Consider the following 21,192-nt stretch of genomic DNA (forward strand, 5'->3'; position numbering starts at 1 on the left):
TAAACAAGTATAGTAATTTTGCATCTACATAAGAAACAGCAGAATGTTATTATAAGATATAATGTTTCTCTTTCAGAATACAAACAACCGATGATGATATAGAAGTTGTGGAAGATATTATAAAATAATTTAATGCACTTTTACTAGGAAAAGTACACAAAACTGTTAAAAGTCTTACTGATTTTCATATTTTATAAGTACATCATCAATGCAACATTTACTATATTCACTACTGTTAACAATTTAAATGTTATGAAAGAAATGAAGGTATTGTAAAATAAGTTATAGAATCATTGACAAAATGGTTACCAAAATGTAAACGCACAAAAAGTTCGGAAAATATTTTATAGAGAAAAAACAAATTGATCAAATAATCGCCTTTAAAACACGGGATGCACTAGAAGATGAGGCTGTTTAGGATATTTACCCAATCTGACGAAAAGAAGAATTAAAGGTATAGCCCATATCCCAAGTTGTGAAACTTAATCCCTCGCCAGTTAAGTATAGCATCTGATTTGTTACGTCAATCAAGATTGACAGTAAAAAATTACATTGCCTTTCATGTCCAAGTTAATATAGTAAACTTCTTATTTGGAGAACAATGAACATAAATTGCCAGAAATTATTAGTTGATAATAATGAGTGTAAACTCTTTGATCTGAAGGTTTTCAATTTGCAGTTTCAGAATTTAATGCATCCTTGGTAATATTTTCAAAAGTGTACACCAAAACGTCGTGATTGGTTGAAAATGTCATAAACAATGGAAATTCAACCAATGACTATACGTTATTTTCATTTTGGGATACGAACAATGGAACTACCCATGATTCCTCTTTATATTCTGAATCGTCTAATTAACACTTTCATATACTACAGATAGTACAGAAGCTGTGGATAATGTACTTTACCAGTCTAATGCATTTAGATACACTGAAGCCACAAAACGAAGTACTCTGTCAAAAAGTGCTACAGTTTCAAACAGCCAAAGAAGTAGTCCAACTAATGAAGGTACGTGTTTTCACCATTCTAGGAGATTAAGGAACCATTTTATCTTGGCATCAAGTTAAGCTCGTGCATGTTATGTCAGGTACTAATTTTTTTTTTTTTTTTTTAACAAAATGACGTTTGCCGTTCAGACACGGTTTTTGTGATATTGAATGATTTAACTGTAAATTTCAGGAAAGATTTTTTAAATCTACTTATGATCTTTTATATTGAAGTGACATGTTGAACTACACATATGTGTTATATACATTTCAATTAAAAAATATATTCTTAATAAGTTTATTTTTCTTCAGAAAACCAAAGACCGCAAAGGTTCAGCAACAGGTTCCAGGATTCGGTAAGTTATGATCTTTCTTGCACTCTAAAATGTCTACGTGTTTCAATTACTAACTGCTAATGTGTTTTCAATTTTCATTTATTTTAAAATATGCAAAAGTAAGTAGTCTGTAATTAGTGTTTATGGTTCAGAAAGGCAAAATTTAGAAAATCTTCAAAGTACGTGTTTTGATAAGTTATTTTTAAATCTTAAGATTACAATATATGCAATGAAACAAAATCACATTTAATAAAAAAAAAAATAGAGTATAGACACATTATCAAAAACAACTGCTTTACCTCAAACAATAATATATTATTTTAATTGAATGAATGGTATTTGTGAAGCAGTAATATTGCATTTTTTTCAATTTTGCTGCAAGCTAAAAGTTTTTTTTTATATAAATAAGGCCGGTAGTTTTCTCGTTTGAATTGTTTTACATTGTCTTATCGGGGCCTTTTATAGCTGACTATGCGGTATGGGCTTTGCTCATTGTTGAAGGCCGTACGATGGCCTATAGTTGTCTGTGTCATTTTGGTCTCTTGTGGACAGTTGTCTCATTGACAATCATGCCACATCTTCTTTTTTATATTGTAATTATCAATCACTTTCAAACTATTGAATCAAGTATTGAGACCGAAAGCAAAATTAAAATATCTTGAATCGTCGTTTTCTGATACATTGTACTTAAAAAATATGATGTTGTCAAAATCAGAGGGAATTACTGTTTTTTTATAAGTTAAAATCACCATGTATTATCGAAGATACGAAATCGGCACCAAAACAAAAAAATAGAACTGTCTGTCTGGTAGTAGTTTTAAGACAAATGTAAATCGGCTTTTCCAAGAAAGAATGTTGTTTGCTGAAATTATGTAGAGTTTAAATAAAAGCAATTCAAGACCTAAGTGAAAAAACTACCATACACTTGGAAGAAATTGAACAAATATGGCCACAAATAAGCTCTATGTCAGAGTATTCAACCAAATTAAACCATATTTATTCAAAAAGAAAATCATTTTATCAGTAAATTACATATCCACAATAAAATGCTGTTTTCATTTTTGTTTTATTTTTTAGAGAAGACAGTTGAATTATGCAGATATAACATTCAGTTCTACTTTACCCGGCAATGAAATGCGTATCAGAGGACTCGGAAACAAAACGGAGTATGCTGATGTTGATTTAACAAATGGTCAGACCGGTGTCCTCGATACACTAAATGAATTAAACACTGACGACGAAGATTTCGTTGAAATTGAGGATCTTGATATATTTTCACATAGAAAGAATGAAATTGATACTGTTTAAGAAAAATGCAAACAAATACATTGAAATCAACCAGCAAAGATTTATCGATATCACAATAATATATTATCATAAGGTTTTGATATGTTTTGTTTCAACGTTCCTAATGAAGGTGAACATAGAAAAGTATTTCGGTCGCACCAAATAACTTAGTCATCAATTTCATATTGAAATTGGTTGTTACACTATATCAGGAACTCCCATAGATAATAGGATTTGTAAGAACTGTAATATTAATTTGGTGGAAGATGAGTAACATTTTTTTTTTATTAAACTGTCCAAAATTTTCTCACTTAAGACAAGAGTTAAGTCTACAACTGTTTAAAAAAAACAACATTACTAATGTTACACATATTAACTCCCAGTTTATGTGGTTGTTAAGTAATGACACTGAGGTATGCAAAAGTAAAGCTTAGTACCTTAACATGTGTTTTTTTTACTTAGAATAAAAGTATGAAATATATTGTTTGCTATTTACAATGTACTTATCTTTTTTTTATATTAGAGTTACTCCCCTTGGCACACATACTATTTTGCTAAACGTGTAGTATTACTTTTAGTTACCTTGTTTAAATGTTATTCTTTGATGTATCTATGCTTTAAATGAATATGATCCTAGTTGAGCTTTCTTGAATAAAATATTTCGTATTTCGTATTTCAATTAAGTCTTATTCTCTTTATTTCGAACTGTTTTTTTTTAAGTTTGAAGAATTTGCCTTAACCTTGTGCTTTGTTTCTTAAACCTTGATAACTAGCTTGACCAGAATTTTGTGGGGTCAATTAATTAATGAAATGTATAAGACACACAAACGTGAACTATATAAATTTAAAATGTTTATGATTGAAAATAAAGGGTTTCATTGAGGCGGCAATCAGTCAGTTGTACTCATTGATGTCGATTGTAAATAAAAGTGTTTGATACATTTGTATCATTGAGGAAACATAATGCAGTTTGACATTTTAATGAATAAAAGTAAACAACTGTAATACAATGTCAAATCACGTTTAATAGCATATCATAAAAAAGATTCATTAACCTAGGTTATGCTATGACAGATTAATTGATTTAGAAATGAAGAAATAAATGGTATATTCAATGATTAATAATTAAAACCAATTTACCTACTCGAAAAATAGAAGACAAATCATCAGTTGAACTATTTATCTCTATTGCTCTTTCGCAAATTTTTTTTTATACTTTTTTCTCGAAGAGAGATTTTTTTGGCAGAATTGTAAAATAACAAGTATATTATTATAATATTGACAAGAAAGATAGATTATGTATTTTTTGTAAGACAAGATCCTTTAAAGACGAATTTCATTTTTTTATTGGATTGAAATACGTATAATTATATTATCATAACAAAAATGTTAGAACACTCATTACTGTTAAAAGATGTGAGAAAACGTAAATTGTCTTGCATTAGGTTGTTATTGAATAAAATTCAAGTATTTATGTTATATAAGATGTTAGTACTGGTTTTGTTTTTAATAAGTTGCGCATAACTTATTGACTTATATCATGTCGTCATTTATATTTTGACTTTGTCTATTAACTAATTACATTGGATGTGAACTGATTGATAAATAAAGGCAACGGTAGTATATAGGTGTTCAAAAGTCATAACTTGATGAAGAAAAAACAAACCCGGGTGTCAAACGAAATTGAGGAAAACACATCAAATATAACAGTTAAAAAAAGGAACAACAGGAACACTGAAGTGCAACAAAAGCAAACGTCAACATAAATAGAAACGAAATATTTGATAACAAGTTCCATATTCTTGACTTTGTACAGACTTATAAGAATAAATGGTGGGTTGAACCTGCTTGTATGGCTAGCAAAACCTCCCGCTTATATCACCATGTAAAAAGGGATTTGTAACTTAGATGAACACGCTACGTGACAGAAATTGATTGACATTTACCAAGTCTCTCGCAAAACATAAGTTCATCAACATGATCAATACGATAGTTCAACTGTAATGCAAGTAAATGCAAGATTCCTATATCGGTGTTTTGTTTCTTATGTCTTTGTGTTTATTGTTTTTTCATTCAAGCCAATCAGATAATTTAAAAAAATTTCAGCTGATTACTATAGCCTTGGTCACGAGAAAGTGTATGCGGTCATGAACATGTTAAACATCGCCTTATCATTTCTATATCTGTCCTATAGTTGCCGTCAGCTGAAATTCGTAGCGGTTATCGGTAAAAATAATCTAAACTATCAATCGCGTTCACTCGAGATATAGTTTTTCACATTCCATTCATAAATCGCAAAAAGAAAAACCACTATTGACCTACCTTTTAAGTGATCGCACTGTAATAATCCTGACCTACACTTTTTCATAGACGATTTTGAATGGTGGAATCAGCCATTGTTTTTACCGGAAGTGTTTCCGTGGAGTTCAATTTCACAAAATTTGCATAAAGCGCGGGAAACCTTATCACATCAATGAAAGGAACATTTCAGGAAACTGCGTACAGTGACGAATGTCATATGTAAACAAATGATCCTCATAGAAACGAAGATGGCGGAATTACAATGGAAAATATTCTGGAAAATGTGAAGGTCAGGATTATTACAGTGTGATCACTTAAAAGGTAGGTCAGTAGTGGTTTTTCTTTTTGCGATTTATGAATGGAATGTGAAAAACTATATCTCGAGTGAACGCGATTGATAGTTTAGATTATTTTTACCGATAACCGCTACGAATTTCAGCTGACGGCGACTATAAGAAACAATAGTGTTAATTATTTGGTGTTGCTTGCAGTATAGGGTTTTAAATTTTAAAGATATTCTTATCTATATAATTTATGTTTTCAGAAAAAGGCTAACGCAAAGAAATGTTGTAAAATCCTAACATTAGGATAATAACTGCTTAATATCGATTCTTCTGTACCTCATGCAAAATGTGTGAGCATTTGCTATCATTTCGTAAAAACTTTCATAGAACAGTTTTCAATTCTAGAATGCAAATGTTGGTACACAAAAACAATGGCAATTAAAGATGATGCACTCTTTGACCCATAATACTAAGATACATGTATGGAGTAGGGAATGTGTTCAACTCCAAGGACAATTTAGAAAGGTACTCATCATATGACAAAATAAAAAGCCAAATCACATCAAACGCATTGAAAACATTTTGTCATAATTGTGACTCGGTAGGGGCATCACGTTATGTATAAAATGGTGGATTAAACCTGGTTTTATAGTAAGCTAAACCTCTCAGTTGTATGACAGTTTCATTTAGTTAAGTTATATTGACAACACTCTGTGAGCAAACCAAACAGACATGATACGTATAAGGTAAAAGGAATTGGGGTATTGGTGTCAACATTGTGTTTTAATCCTATACCCTTTAAAAAAAAGTCAGGCTCCTGTAATTCAGACGTTGTCGTATGTGAAGGTCTGTCAAATTTCAGTTTTTCGAAATTGTTTGTATACATTAAGCCTTTACTTTTTCTCATTGTTTAAGGCGTATCGTTTATCTATAATTACTTTTATCTTTGTCATTTGAGATCTGTTGGAAAGTTGTTTCATATCTCATCTTCTATTTTTTTTATACAAGACTGCATCTTACCAAAACAGAGGCGAATGATATCAAAGGGACATTCGAAGTCATAATTTTAAAATAAACTGACAACTCAATGTAAAAAAAAAAACGAAAGAAAAAAAAACCCAATTGAAACAACAAAACTCAAAACATTAAAAAAATATACATATAAAAATTTGAGACTAGTCGAAAAAGAAATAGTTAACTAAACACTAAGCAAAACGAACTTTCCTAAAACCTTTAATACTACGGAAAGTCAAGAGAAAACCAGCGCAGTACTCAGGTTCCAAACCGGTTCACTCCTTCATGAAACTATCTAATGGAGCAACAGCTGAAAGAATCATTATGTAAAATAGGGGCTGAAGATACCAGAGGGACTTCCAAACGCATAGATTGAAAACAAACTTACAACGCAATGGCCAAAAGAATTACAAACAGACCAACAATAGCACACAAGAAACAAAATAGAAACCTAAAACCTTACCAACAGGTCTTCCACAAAACTGGGATGATATCATCAGCTCAGGAAAGGTAAGAAGATTATAAGGTATTATTGGATTAGAATTCATTTTGACATTAATTAAGCTGGGCTGCGTTAACGATGTTTTAGAATAAACCAATGTTTGACTTGTTTCATAATTCGTTTTTCAGTGATTTAAAAAAAAACGTATGTTATGAGGTTGGTATTTTTTTCCCTCTTCCTCAGCCTAAAGAATGAGTAAATGTTTCGTGGGTATTCATATCATTTTTAGCTCACTTGGCGTCCGTCATCCGTCGTCGTCCGTCGTCGTTAACTTTTACAAAAATCTTCTCCTCTGAAACTACGTGGCCACATTAAACCAAACTGGACACAATCAGCATTGGGGTATCTAGTTTAAAAAAATGTGTCCTGTGACCCGGCCAACCAACCTAGAAGGCCGCCATGGCTAAACCTAAAACATAGGGGTAAAATGCAGTTTTTGCCTTATAACTCGAAAACCAAAGCATTTAGAGCAAATCTGAAATTGTTTATCAAGTGAAGATCTGTCTGCTCTAAATTTTTCATAATTTTTTAATAATATTATTATAGATAGAGATAAACTGTAAACAGTAATAATTTACAGCAAAGTAAGACCTAAAAATAAGTCAACATGACCAAAATGGTCAATTGACCCCTAAGATGTTATTGCCCTTTATAGTCAAATTTTAACAATTTTCATAAAATTTGTAAATTTTTACTAACATTTTCCACTGAAACTACTGGGTCAATCATTATAGATAGAGATAATAGTAAGCAGAAAGAATGTTCAATAAGGTAAGATCTACAAACACATCACCATCACCAAAACACAATTTTGTCATGAATCCATCTGTGTCCTTAGTTGAATATTCACATAGACCATGGTGAGCGACACAGGCTCTTTAGAGCCTTTAGTTTTTGTTTCTAATTTCGATGCAAAAGGATTTTATTCATGATGATATAAAACATAGGGAAAAATGTAATCAACGCTTATCTTTAGAAAAATTTTGACAGTGATTATTCAACAAATGTTTCGCGAGAACAGATTTGCAGGATGCAATCTTTTAAACTAACATGGTAGTCATAACAGTTTCATTTTATAACATCAAAGGGTTACCTAGAGTATGAAATGTGTCTCTATACTTTCCCTTCAAACAGTATAACTCTAAGCGCATGTATATTGAAGTAGGACGTTGTATTGTGTGGTAATACCGTCCGGTCAGATTGCGGACGTTAAATCTGATGACTCATACGCGTTAAGAGGAATATCAAAGTTATTGGGAACATAAGAAACGGCTCCGTGCTTGTCAAATATCTTTCCTTAACCGAAATGCCCCCATTTCCATGTGAAAGTCCCACATAGGAGGAAGATTTCATAAATATTCTGTATCATGGTTATGAATTCATATTTCAACCAGTCTAAATAATGTTGTTTATGTATATCAGTTGGCATAATTTCAGACTGAATGAATTAAAATTTTAATGGTTTGTTTTTAGCTTATGGATTTTTGCTCACAGTATTTTTGTTCTATTGGCTATTAAACATTGCGAAGGCTGTTGGTGATATTATTTTTAACACCTACGGAAACTCGGAGAATCGGATTATAAACATGCACAGATGCAATCAAGAGATTTAAACTTGACGTCGAAATACTTAGAACGTATAACACATGTTTTTATTATTGCTATTGTGTGCAATTAATGTCAATAATGTATTAAAGACACTGTTACACACAAATGGCATTATGTACAATACTGTAACAGTACAAGTATTTGAATATTTACGACTCCAAACGGCCGAAATAAAACAACGGACTGTTTTAACAGCGGTATACACAGCTACTGTTGCCTTAATCAATCAATCATCTGGTTAAATATAGAACATTTATTTGCAAAACCTTTCAATGTGAACAATAAACAGTTGTTTGAAAATTATTATACCCTCGAATATGAAGCAGAAGCCTCATTTATGACTGGCTTGAGATCTCAACCCTCCCTCTATACCTCTAGCTAGCCAATGTAGAAAAGAAAACCCAATAAGCACAATAAAACTCAGTTCAAAAGAGGTCTGAGTCCGATGTCAGAATAGGTAACAAAAAAATCTTAACACAATAACAATGAAACATAGATTAACAAAGGACTACTAGCAGTTACTGACATGACATGCCTGCAGCTCCAGACCCCAATTAAACTGACTGAAAGATTATGTATTCATCATATGAATATCAAGTACAATCCCTCCCGTTACGGGTTTAGTATTATACTATCATAAAAATATAAGAAGAACGTAACTCGTATCATGCAAACAACTGGTTATAGAAAAATGTGTTTATTAACGATGCAAAGACCCTACAGTCATACATATTTCCTATATCAGAGATTCAAAGTATCAGTATCTACCATTTGCACCTTAATTGTATACAATGTATGCAATTTCATGTTTTAATGATAGAAATGCACGATTCTACAGGTCCTGTTGCAATTGTCATCGCCCTTAACGTTTTTACAAAAACAGTATCATTTACGTCTAAGTTTGTTGACACCACACTTGAAGAGGTGGTATACCAATTCTGGACATATCTCGGTGAATTTATTTTTAATATCCGATAATTATTACGTGTAACTTCATACTGTGCTTGATCTGTAATGGACATAATAACTACAGATATCACATAAAATCCAGAAACTTTGCAGGTAAATTTTCCGGTAGACTGGAAAGACGCAAGATCAATGTTTCCTGTAGAAGCTTTGGTCGTTTGAAATTTAACAACTGTTCCTGAGTCAAACATTCGTCCACCAAAACAACATGCACACAAACCAACTGCAATAGAAAAGGAATAATGTTATCGCATTAGAATTGCAAATAAATAATAAGTAATTTTAATCAGTTTTGATAGATGTGTGATATGTATTAATCTCGGTGTAAAAAGGATAAAATTGAATGAAATTAACGGGGAAAAGTCGGAATACCTCAAAATGCTGCCGTATTTTGTGTTACACATTTTGTATGTTTCCTGTCGATTGTGAGTAGCCTGCATATAAGTAGTTGTCATTGGTCATATCAGATGTTCTCTGCCAATTTTGTGTTTGGTTATCATTTTGTCATAATGCAGGTATTTCATTTTGTCATGTTAGAACCTTTTATAGCGAATTTTACGATAGGTGTTTTGCTTATTATAAAGCTCCCATTACAGTTAGGTGCTCTTAACCACGTCATTTTGGTTAAGGCGGATTTTTGTCATGAATCTATCGAGAGAAAACAAATCCAGTTTGAATTGCTTAACTAAATGGCGTAAACCAACTTTTAAGATTCCTGCAAGTTGTTAAATGATCCCCTATTGGATAGATTTAGAAACAACACAATTAATAGGATCAAACATTGATGGCTTTTACCTTTGTAGAAAATTCGAAAACTAAAACTCATATTTCCTGTTTTGACAGATGTTGAATCGATTCAAGAAGATAATTAAACAATCATAAAAAAAAGTGCCCGTTTTGTTTTCTTTTTGCGAGTGCAATGTAAGCGTCTGTTTATAAGGCGTTATCGCATGTAAAAATTCAAAATCAATTATCTTTTTTTAAAAAGAAGTTATTGTATTATATATATCTTTGTTTATACTCAAATTTAATCTTTTGGAAAAGATTTTAAACTTACTATGGGTATATGTAGATTATTTTACTTTCACAAAGATAAACTAAGTAGAGTAAAGCTTGATCACTTTAAAGATAAACATAAGTTACTTTTAGTTTTCATTTACCGAGGAATCTACAATTTTTCAATTTCTCATGAACTTGTAAATAACTTAACCAAAAAAATATAGTTGGTATTGGTCAGTGGGAAAGTAACACAACAACTAAAGAAAGAAAAGGGGAACTTCAAGCTGAATATAGATGTATGAATGTACTTTATTTAGGATATTGAATTAAATCGATTTATTGAAATATGGATAAAGCGCACATGTATCATACAAAAGCACACACATCCGTTTAAAAAAGCGCAAATGTGATATTATAAAGCGTTTATTCATAATTATATGTACCGTTCGATATTTAGATGAAAATAATAATACATACTGTCTTTTTGCTCCGAAATAAAGTTTTGGATCATCTTATTCGTCTCATTGGAGTCTCTTTCGACCTTATCCATCTGGCGATAAATCGACTGGTTAAATTGCTTTTGGTTTTGCAGGAGATTCGACTGTAAACGTTTAAGGTCATTTTCACTTTTATTCTGGAACTCACCGAATTTCGTTGAAAATGAATCTAAAACATTTTTCACTTTTTTTTCCGATTGGAGATATATATTTTCAACAGTTTCCTGATAGGAATCATTAAGTTGTACTTTCTCCTTGTTAAATCGTGTCCTCTCTTGTTGGAGAGTGGCTTGTAATTTGTCAAACACATTTTCTCTTTTTTGCTGAAATTCGTTGAATTTTTCCATTTTAGTCGATACCGAATCCAAAACACTCTTTACTTTACTTTCCGATTGAATATAAATTTGGTCAACAGTTTCGAGAAAGGAATCATTTAATCGCATATGCTCCTGATTAAGTGTATCCCGCATTGATTCTAAAAAAAAATCAGTTTTCTTCTTGGCATCGTCAATTTTATCAAGGTTTGACGGAACTAACTTTTCCCAAGTTTTCATTTTTTCGTCATATATTTCCAATTTATGTTCTATACGAACAAGTTTTTCAAGTATTCTTTCTTCAAAATGATATTTGGAACACTGAAGAGATGATTCCACGTCGGATCCAATTGAACTACCATATGAACCAGCATAGTGCATACAAATTAAGCTAAAAATCATACACACGGACATTGCTACGATTTGTTTGCTTAACATACAGTTTTAAATGCTTCTAGATAAACATATACCAATGGATTTATACGTTTTATTTCTATCAATTTTCAGCTGCCATAGAGTTAGGAAGAAGAAACATAAGTTCAAAACATAAATTGGAAACATCACTTTATATTTGAAAGATTTGATTTGTTAGATAGCTTTACACATAAACATGTTCATCTTAATTTTCAATTGGAGTTTCGATTTTAGGAATTCAAGCACTAATTGATTTACATTTATATGTTTCATATCATAAATTTTACTTCAGTTAATTTGTTTAATCAATATAAACATAGATATGTCTTTCTCAATTTCCACTAAACCATGGTTCAAATCTGTAAGATATAATGCTTTTTTTAACTTTAAGTTAGATATTTAGAATAAATATATGCATAAACATGTCTATCACAATTGTCGTTAAAAACTTACCATGAAGAATTTGCAACAAAAAAAAAATCAGTTTTAATGTGTTCGAAATCATACATTTTAAACCTAAGATGAATTGTTAATATCTTGCACGTGTTGTTTTGTGTAAGTTTCATGTGCAACATCTTCATCATTATAAGAAAAACATGGATACTATCTCTACAGCTGTCAAAATTTAATCTGTAAAACTTTTAACATGTTCAAGTTACATAAGAATGTCTACATTCCTTTTTTCTTAGGGGTCTCACAACCAGTAAACAAAATAAAATTGATAAATCAAATTAAACTTTTATAAAAGTCACTAAGAGTATATTTTCTTTTGTTAATAAATCAACTCATATATACCAGGATTAATGTTTACACTTACGCCAGACGCGCGTTTTGTCTACAAACGATTCATCAGTGACGCTCGAATAAAAACATGTTTAAAAAAACCAAAAAAAGTACGAAGTTGAAATGCATTGCGGACCGAAATTCCAATTTATAATTGTACATCAACAACTATATTATCATATATTTATTTTTGCAATTTTTCATGTACAGCACAATTCAAACGAAATGAGCTTGTCTTTGCCTTTATCGCATTATGCCAAAGTTTGTTTTCAATTAGTTTATACCCCGGTATTGCAAATACTAAAAAGGAATGTATATATCAAAATAGATAACACAATATGATGCTTACTAGATATAGTTCAAACTCAAATATTGTCGATTATAGACAGGAGCCTGTACATGCTGTAATTCCGTGGTTGTCGTTTGTAGCTGTATATCATATTTGCTTTTTCGTTTATGGTTTTGTACATTAATCAGGTCATGAAATTGTTTTGTTTTAATTGTTTCATTTTTGTGCTTATCAGGCCTTTTAGTGCTAACTATTCTGTATGGGTTTTATTTGCTGCTGATTACTGTACGGTAAACATATTGTCAACGTATATGCCATTTGGTCTATGGTTGAGAATTACAATTTTAGTATCACATCGCCTAATTTTTTATAAGTATCTTGATAAATGATACAAGTTAACCGCTGAACGATTTTGTTCACGTTCTGAATATGAATGAAATATCAGCAGTTCAACATTAAGAAAACAGTATTTACTTTATCAAAATATTTTATGATCAGAAGCTTAACGTTTGGACAGAAAATCCCGCAAAATGTAATTGAACTATCTTGTTCACGTTCTGAATATGAATGAAATATCTGCAGTTCAACATCAGTGAACCGGGAAATTTTCGCAGTAGTTTAACAAAATGGCCTGATAACAAAATAACGTCAGCCAATCAGAAGACGCGTTACATCCAAAATTGAATTATATATATATAGATAGAGTAGAATTTTTCTAAATATAATTAAAACTTGATAACATTTTTCTTACTAATGGTTTATAATATTGAGAGAACTTTTATCAAAACGTTAAAATTCAGCGTGTCAGACGTAACAGACTACGGTGACCTATAGTTGTTAATGTCTGTGTCATTTTGGTCTTTTGTGGATAGTTGTCTCATTGGCAATCATACCACATCTTCTTTTTTATATTCATATTTGTTACTGCTTCATTTAGATAAAAATATTAGACTTCTACCTTCTTTTTTGAACAAGACTAAATTGCAAGTTATTACATTTAATAGATAATAAACTTTCAAATGTTTTTTTAAATACAGTGTTACAATTTGTTTGATACATTTCATTTAACAAATTGCTGCAAATTTAATGTTCTTTTCTTTTGTCAACAAAATTCTTTAGACCCTGAATTTCAACAAAGTCTTCTTCTTCCTCATCACTACTCGTTACATTACGGGAATCGACGAGACTTGTGGCTCCTCCTGAAACAGTCACATCGGTGTATACTGTTCTGTTCTCAATACCTATGATATGCACAACATCGTGTGTCGAAGTTGGAGGGAAAATAACGTCTGCATAATATAACTGACCTGTCTGAAACACAAATGACACCTTATACTATAAAAAAAAAGATGAAAGTATGGTTTCCAGTGAGACAAACTAAACTTTGCAGATACGAAAAGTGTACGAAAATGTCAAAATCTCAACATGTTTTTGCACGTAATGTAAATTTGAAACACTTTCGAAAACAGAGAAAATAATAACATAGACATACAAAGATCAACATTCAATAATCACCCCGTGTCTTTTTTTATCCCTTTTCAGCATTTGATATTGTTATTGAAGGATCCCTTCAGAGGCATGTGACGGAAAACAGCAACCTATATGCAAAATATTTTGTATATTTATTTACTGATTGGTATGATTTGTGGACTGCAAAATGTACAGTACATGTATGTCAAGCCAGTTTTTAAAATTCTTCAGCCCCTCAGATTTAGTATCGATCCACAAATTATACTTGAGTAACACGGCAAATGCTTGAGGTGAAGGGATTTGTGCCTTTTGAGTATTGAAGCTTGCATTATTCAGTAATTTATTTTTTATTTTTGTAAGAATTTGGTTCCGAGCGTTCCTAGCCTCCTGGTTAAAGCATTTTTTTTGACAAGCGCAGTGCCTGACATAACTAAAGATTTTACGTTGAGTGGAGTTTTTACTCTATCCACAATTTAATAATAAGACATTGAATATGGTGCTTACCATATTTATTTTAAATTCACACCTAGTGTGTGAACATTTTCCACAATCGAGGTTGAAATATTTTCAGTAATTTTGTTTTTAAATATAACTTTCTTTGCGGAAAAGGTCTTATTAATGAGGGCCATATAGTGACCTGTATTTGATTATATCAAATGTCTTTATCTTACTTTAGGGAATATGTGTTGCCCATAAATGAAGGCAGCACGGTGACTTGCATACGTAGTTGATTACAACTCTGTGCTTAGGTATTTTTGGTTGTCGTATTGGCAGTCATGTCATAACTTTACAAACGTTTTTTAATTCTTTTTATTCAGTAAAATGGAATGATAATAATAATGATTATGATAAAAACGATAAAATACAATGCTTAGTACTCGAATATATCTTACCAATGGACCCGAATTCTGTTCTCGTATATATGAGCTGCGGTTATAATCTGAAAAAAATTAAATGATTTGTGCTGTAATGCAGAACGCTTTCTCATATTGAGTAACGTTGTCAAATTCAAATATTTCCATGTGCAAATTGACGAATTGTACAACCTGAAAAATGATCAATTAAGCAGTTTACATTAATAAATATTCAATAATGAATATGAAAGACTAGTTATTTGTCTAGAATTTCCTTACCAAAAACTTCTACACTAGTTTGAACTGGTGTTGGTCGAACATCTACCGACTGAGTTGCAGTTTGATACACAATATTTTCAACAGGCACTGGTTGTCCTAGAACAAGAATGAAAACATTACATTAGTTGCGATACAGATCTATTGAAAGTTGAAATGCAAAATAGAAACATAACAAAACATAGCAAAAAAGGAGGCTGATTGTTAGCCCGTTTGAATTCTTCTTTGTAGCATCATTTAAAGAGATTTCGCATCAATATTGCTTTATTAGTAACCCCTCCTTTTTCGTATTTGTGCTATGAAATTCAGTGCAAAATTTTCATACTTATATCAGAAATGCACGGATAACAACATATACCGATTGTTAACATAATATCGCGGAGTTCGCCATTTACATGTAGTACTTGTACCAACAAATTCAAAGAAACTGTTTCTATCAATAATATAAATTAACTCATCATAGATACCAGTATTGAAATTTTATATTCTTATAACATATGTTTGTTTTAAAGGTATACTCGACTGGCGAATGAAATAAAATATAACAGTTATTCGCCGCGGTTTTGTGGTACATACTCGGGTTCACATGACATACTTTTTTCAGCTCACTCACTGTCAGGAATGTGTGTTTCTTGAATATTCTTGCTGGCATTTGGTATAGATCAAAGTGTAAAAGAACACATAAGGACTAAGCTGAGACACACTTGCTATAGAAACAAATTAAATCAAAAAGTTAATATATTTTGAAATAATTCATCTAGAGTAATTGTGAGCTATATTGGTGTCCTTTTGTTTTCAAAAATTATTTGGATTTTTTTATTCTCTAAATGACAAAAGTTTTCCTTCTATTGACTCTAACTCTGAGATATTCTCTGATATTCTGAAAAAAGTATAAATCAAAACCAACATGACGAATTGTACACCAACAATATTATTTTTCAAAAGAACACTTTGAAGGATTTAAACAATACATAAAATGAGACAGAGGAGCAAAAATTAAAAAAAAAATATGGGAGTTGTAAAAAAAAAAAAGGAAAAAGAATATGTTTTTCCAGAAAGGGTGCAATAAAATGCTATAGATTGAAAAAAGCTAATTATATTGACAAGGTTTTTACCACTTTACCTTCTGTTTCTCTTTCTTCCCAGGAAAACTGTAATAAAATATTAAAGTGCATTTTAAATCTGCATGGACCAAACCTACATCTATGGATTTCTTTTCTAACAATAGTACTGACAGTGGCGTAAAACAACAATAAATCAAACAATCAATATAAATATGTATATCAGTAGGTGTGTAAACGCAAGTTGAAAATTAAGGCTTAAAAAATAGACGATGACGAAACATTTATTGTTGCGCAGGCAATATTTTGAAATACGTACTTAAATGTCAACAGTCCACCAGTTTGAATATTGATCAAGTGTGAGAGTCTGGACAGAGTACATGTACATATAATAGAGGTAACAAAATATGCAAAATGGAATACAATTGACAAAAAAAAAAAGGATTAGAAAAAAGTGTCAAAAAGAAATGAATGACCCTATTCAGACACTTTATTCTTATTCATTTAAAAAAAATCAAATTAGAAATCATATATTCTTCGATTCTTGCAATTTATTCACTTTTAAATTTTACATGTAGATAAGGCAAAGTTTCTCTCCCTATTAAATTAACCAAATGTCTCCAACCCTTATCCCATAGGTTTTATATCACAGGGCCTAACTATTGTTTGTTTAATGCTAAATAAACTCATCATAGATACCAGGACTAAATTTTGTATATACGCCAGACGAGCGTTTCGTCTACAAAAGACTCAGTAGTGACGCTTGAATCCAAAAAAGTTAAAAAAAATAAATAAAAAAAAGCCAAATAAAGCACGAAGTTGCAGAGCATTGAAATTCAAAATTCCTAAAAGTGTTGCCAAATATAGCTAGGGTAATCTATGCCTGACGTAGAATTAATTATCGCCCTTAACATGTTGTAATATTTGCCACTGGACATTCACCAACCAAAAAATCAATCAAACATAATCGGATGATTGGGTCTACAGAAGTAGTATCGACCCTCTGCTAGTAGTTGACAATAATACTGTGTAATGCGTCCGATCCGCTATACACAAAGCTGTAAAAATAGATCTGAGAACAAAGATGTAAAAAGTAATCTGAGAAGAACTCTGTTATTCTAATGAATGTTACCTGCTGCTCCTGTAATTGGGACACACATTACCACAAGTATTGCCAAGATAAGTACCGCAATTTTTGTTTCACCAGTTTTCTTCTCTTCTAAAGATATAAAATAAATGATGTAACAATACTCTATAAAATAGTTACTGTAAGACATTTATTCAATAATATATCGACTAAAGCAATATGGTTAATACTAGTTGTACTGTTTCTTTTTGAAGCTTTTAGGTTTATCTTCCTATTCGCAATGACACAAACACTTAACAGTTGGATTTTTAAATATGTCTGTGGTACGTTGCTGATATTAAATAAAATGTATTCTGCAATGAAACATTTTTTGGACGGACGAAAAATTCGTCATATTCAAAACATATGTCAAAGTATTTTTGTTGGTTTTATAGGCGATCCGCGTATAAACAATGTTGATCTTCTTAGATATCAAAGAATACCTTTTCAGAAAAAAATCAGAACAAAATATCAGTGTTATATAATAGTGCAAGATAAAAACAATTAGTGTACTACGTTATTGAAAAATAAATATTTTATTCTGAATCTCTACTAAGCAGCGAAGCATTAGTGTTCTTTTTCTTTATTTTTCTTGCATACCTATTTGTTTTATGCTGGTTAATTTTATAATTCTATAAACGTAAACAATGAAAGAAATATGTATGTACATGTATATGCACGGCTTTAAATTAAATATTAAAACAAATTAGTTCTTTTTTATAAATGAAGCACATGAAGCTTACCTATATCGATTGGGCCTGATGTTATATTTACTACAAAACTGCTATTGCTGTAACCATTACACAGTGTTACAGTATAGTCCTGACGATTACTCTTATCAGATATGTTGAAGCTCAAAACGATTTCCATGGTTTCGACTGATATTTCAGTTCCATGGAAAACCATAGTACTGTTAATATGTGTAATCTGTATGGAAGCTGTTATATCCTTATTTCCACTCTTAACATTATTAGATTCTATCTCTGAGGTACTGTATACAATGAATTTCAAAATAAATGTTTTCCCTGGTTGACTATACTGCTCATGTTCAATTTTCGTCATAAATATGGGCGGTCCTTTGAAAAAAACGTTATTTTGTCATTTGGATAATTAATGAAAAACGTAAAATATAGAACTCGCAATATAACCTTTTATACAGAATATGCAATCTATGGTCTTAACTGCAGATATTGGCCAACTTTGGTCAAACTGAATAGTTCTAATTAAACATGTCCTGCTTTCCCACCAAACTAGTAGTTCCATCTATAAGTAAAAGTATTGACGAGTTTGTTGTTTAAGTGCTTGAATTTGTTTTGGGATTTTTATAGCGTAATATACAGTATGTGTTTTGCCCATTGTTGAAGGTCGTATGGTAATTTATTGTTACTTGTATCTACGCAAGTTAGTCTTTGATGAATGTTGTCCCTTTGGCAATCCTTGAACAAATTATGAACATTTTGAAGGGATGGGGACGAAGGGGTTAGTGTTCATCATTTGGAGAGCTCTGAATGCATGGCCTCCTTTAGTTGTATTTGTAGATATCAAAATGAATGTCAGTGTCATGACATATCTGCTAGAAATACTAACGAACAGAGTTTGCAAACTCTGCTTTGGCTAAAAAAGTGTGTGTGTTTTTTTGTGAGTGTTCTATCTCACCTATCTATTTCGTTTCAATCTATAAAGAATCAGATGGTTTATAAACATATCGATGCTCTTTGTGAATACATCTTACCATTTGACATAACGAAGATCTTTCCGGTCTGAAAACTATTTCCAAAACTATCAACTACTCTATTTGACGCCGTACATGAATATATACCGTTGTCCTGGTACCTTTCAACCTTATTTGCAATTGGCGGTAAAGTTACTTTGCCGTCAGTTGAAGGATTTAAGTATCTAATGTGTTCGCCAAAGAACGAAAGATGATGCCATAGACCATATGAATATGTTGCAGGTACCCCGTATGCAAGACACTGTAGGGTTCGTGACAAATCAGTTTCTGTAAAATGTATGCGTTGATCAGGAATATTCGGAGGATCTAAAAGAATGAATTACAAACAAACTCGTCAAGTTTATAGATATCAAAATAAGTATTCCATTAAGGGTTGGTGTATTTCTAAAACAAAATTTTGTTTGATATCACGTTGTTTTGCGATGTAATACGTAGAACTTTATTCAGAGAGATGCTCTCTGATATTGCAATAGCTTTCATAACTATTTATGGATTCCGAATGGTTCGTTCCTAGTGATTGTTTTTAATTTTAATTTTTAAGAATGAATTTTGGTAAAATTTCACATCGACAGGGTAGATGCAAAGCTAAACCTGTTAAACCTTTTTGTTTTGACATTCACCGGAAAAGCTTGGTCGTTTGTGTGCTTTATCGGTTGTATTGATACCGTCTTGAAACAAAAGGAAATATGGAATTTAAAAATTCCGAACTTTAACAAAACTACATGTAACTTTGAATTCAGATATTGTTTTTGGGGCAAATACCAGTCATTAGAAGAAAGCTCCATTGCCTTGCGACTTAGAATCTACAGTTGGCTCGACATGTTTTTGTTTGCAAATCGCAATCCTCAACATGTTCAACAGTGATTGTTTTTAAAAAAGACACATTTAACAATATCGATTATACAAAATTTGAAACTTTAAACTTACATAAAACTGTAATAATAACCTCATCATGTATTGTTCCAATCTCGTTTTCAGCAAAACATGAGTAACTACCGCTATCTTCACGACTGATATTGATAATTTTATGACATAAGACGTTTGTATCATACTTTGAAGACAGTAATCTACGTCCCATGTTCCACCATAGTTCTAGTGTTGGCGGTCGACTCTCGGAGCTGCAGCAGAGTGTTACAGATTGTCCCTCAATAACACTGTTTGGTGTAAAGTTCATAGACAAATACGGTTTATCTACAAAAATAATTAACATATGAATGGCATTGATTAATCGATCTTCGGCAATTTTTTAAGGGAGTTCCAAACATATGTTCCTATTCAAATGCAATGATAGTTAAAAAAATGGAGGGTACAAATCAAGTAGAACCCCTACCCTTGATCTGCGACTGCCCAATAAGATTTCTATAGATGGTTATGTCTATGCTTTACTAAATCAAATGTTTCGAACAATTACATATCGGTTGATTCACAACAGCACACCATTTAAAGAGAGAAGGGCGATAGAAATGGGTCAGTGCTCGACGAAAAACGGCGAAAAGACAAACAAAAGCCCACAACATACTAATCACTGAAACTAAAAGTCTAGATACACGAACTTCACCTTAAACCGGGAATGAACCAATCATGTGCTCCGTAATGATCAGTTGTTCCTTGTCTACTTTTTTTTTGCTTAATGTCATGCAACCCTTATGATTAACAGACATACATGTAAAAGACAAAATTCAAATAAAAAATAAAAATCTGGATGACAAACGTATATACAAGAATTAATCTGAAGTTGAACTCACAACTGATATCAAGCGTAGCACTGGTCTTCCTCCTTATACGAACAGCCAAATTATACATGTCACACGAAAACGTTGAACCGTGATCTTCTTTCCTTGGAATAAGAGAATATACTAGAGAACCACGCCTTGACTCTTTTACGATCAGTCCATCTCTTTTCAGAACTGTTCTGGTATATGCGAACGGACACTGCAAATGAAGAGGCTTGTTAACTATTCCCGGAATAATTGATGTCGTTCCCGTTATGATATTAGAACGGTATGGTGAACCTGGATGTACACAAGCTATAAAAATGAAAATTAAATTAAACGACTATGTAATGAGAAGTTACATAAATTAGAAATTACTCAT

General features: G+C 31.5%; 1 protein-coding gene and 1 long non-coding RNA gene across 2 annotated transcripts; one reads left to right on the top strand and one right to left on the bottom strand.

The window, feature by feature from the left end:
- Window positions 1-880: 880 nt before the first annotated feature.
- LOC143059707 (uncharacterized) lies at window positions 881-3,646 on the top strand. Its single transcript, XR_012973566.1, has 3 exons — window positions 881-1,008; window positions 1,299-1,342; window positions 2,399-3,646. It is a non-coding gene; the product is annotated as an uncharacterized LOC143059707 (long non-coding RNA).
- Window positions 3,647-13,594: 9,948 nt separating this feature from the next.
- On the bottom strand, window positions 13,595-21,119 carry LOC143058811 (uncharacterized). Its single transcript, XM_076232271.1, has 10 exons — window positions 20,844-21,119; window positions 20,026-20,289; window positions 19,099-19,404; window positions 18,110-18,442; window positions 17,373-17,459; window positions 16,303-16,330; window positions 16,020-16,059; window positions 15,183-15,276; window positions 14,943-14,989; window positions 13,595-13,890 (listed from the first exon to the last, which is right to left on the bottom strand). Exons 1-10 carry the CDS (start codon window positions 20,899-20,901, stop codon window positions 13,663-13,665), a joined length of 1,485 nt encoding a protein of 494 aa, XP_076088386.1. The 5' UTR covers window positions 20,902-21,119; the 3' UTR covers window positions 13,595-13,662.
- Window positions 21,120-21,192: the final 73 nt, after the last annotated feature.

The sequence above is a fragment of the Mytilus galloprovincialis genome, chromosome 14 (genome assembly GCF_965363235.1).
Source record: "Mytilus galloprovincialis chromosome 14, xbMytGall1.hap1.1, whole genome shotgun sequence".
In the NCBI taxonomy this organism is placed as follows: Eukaryota; Metazoa; Mollusca; class Bivalvia; order Mytilida; family Mytilidae; genus Mytilus; species Mytilus galloprovincialis.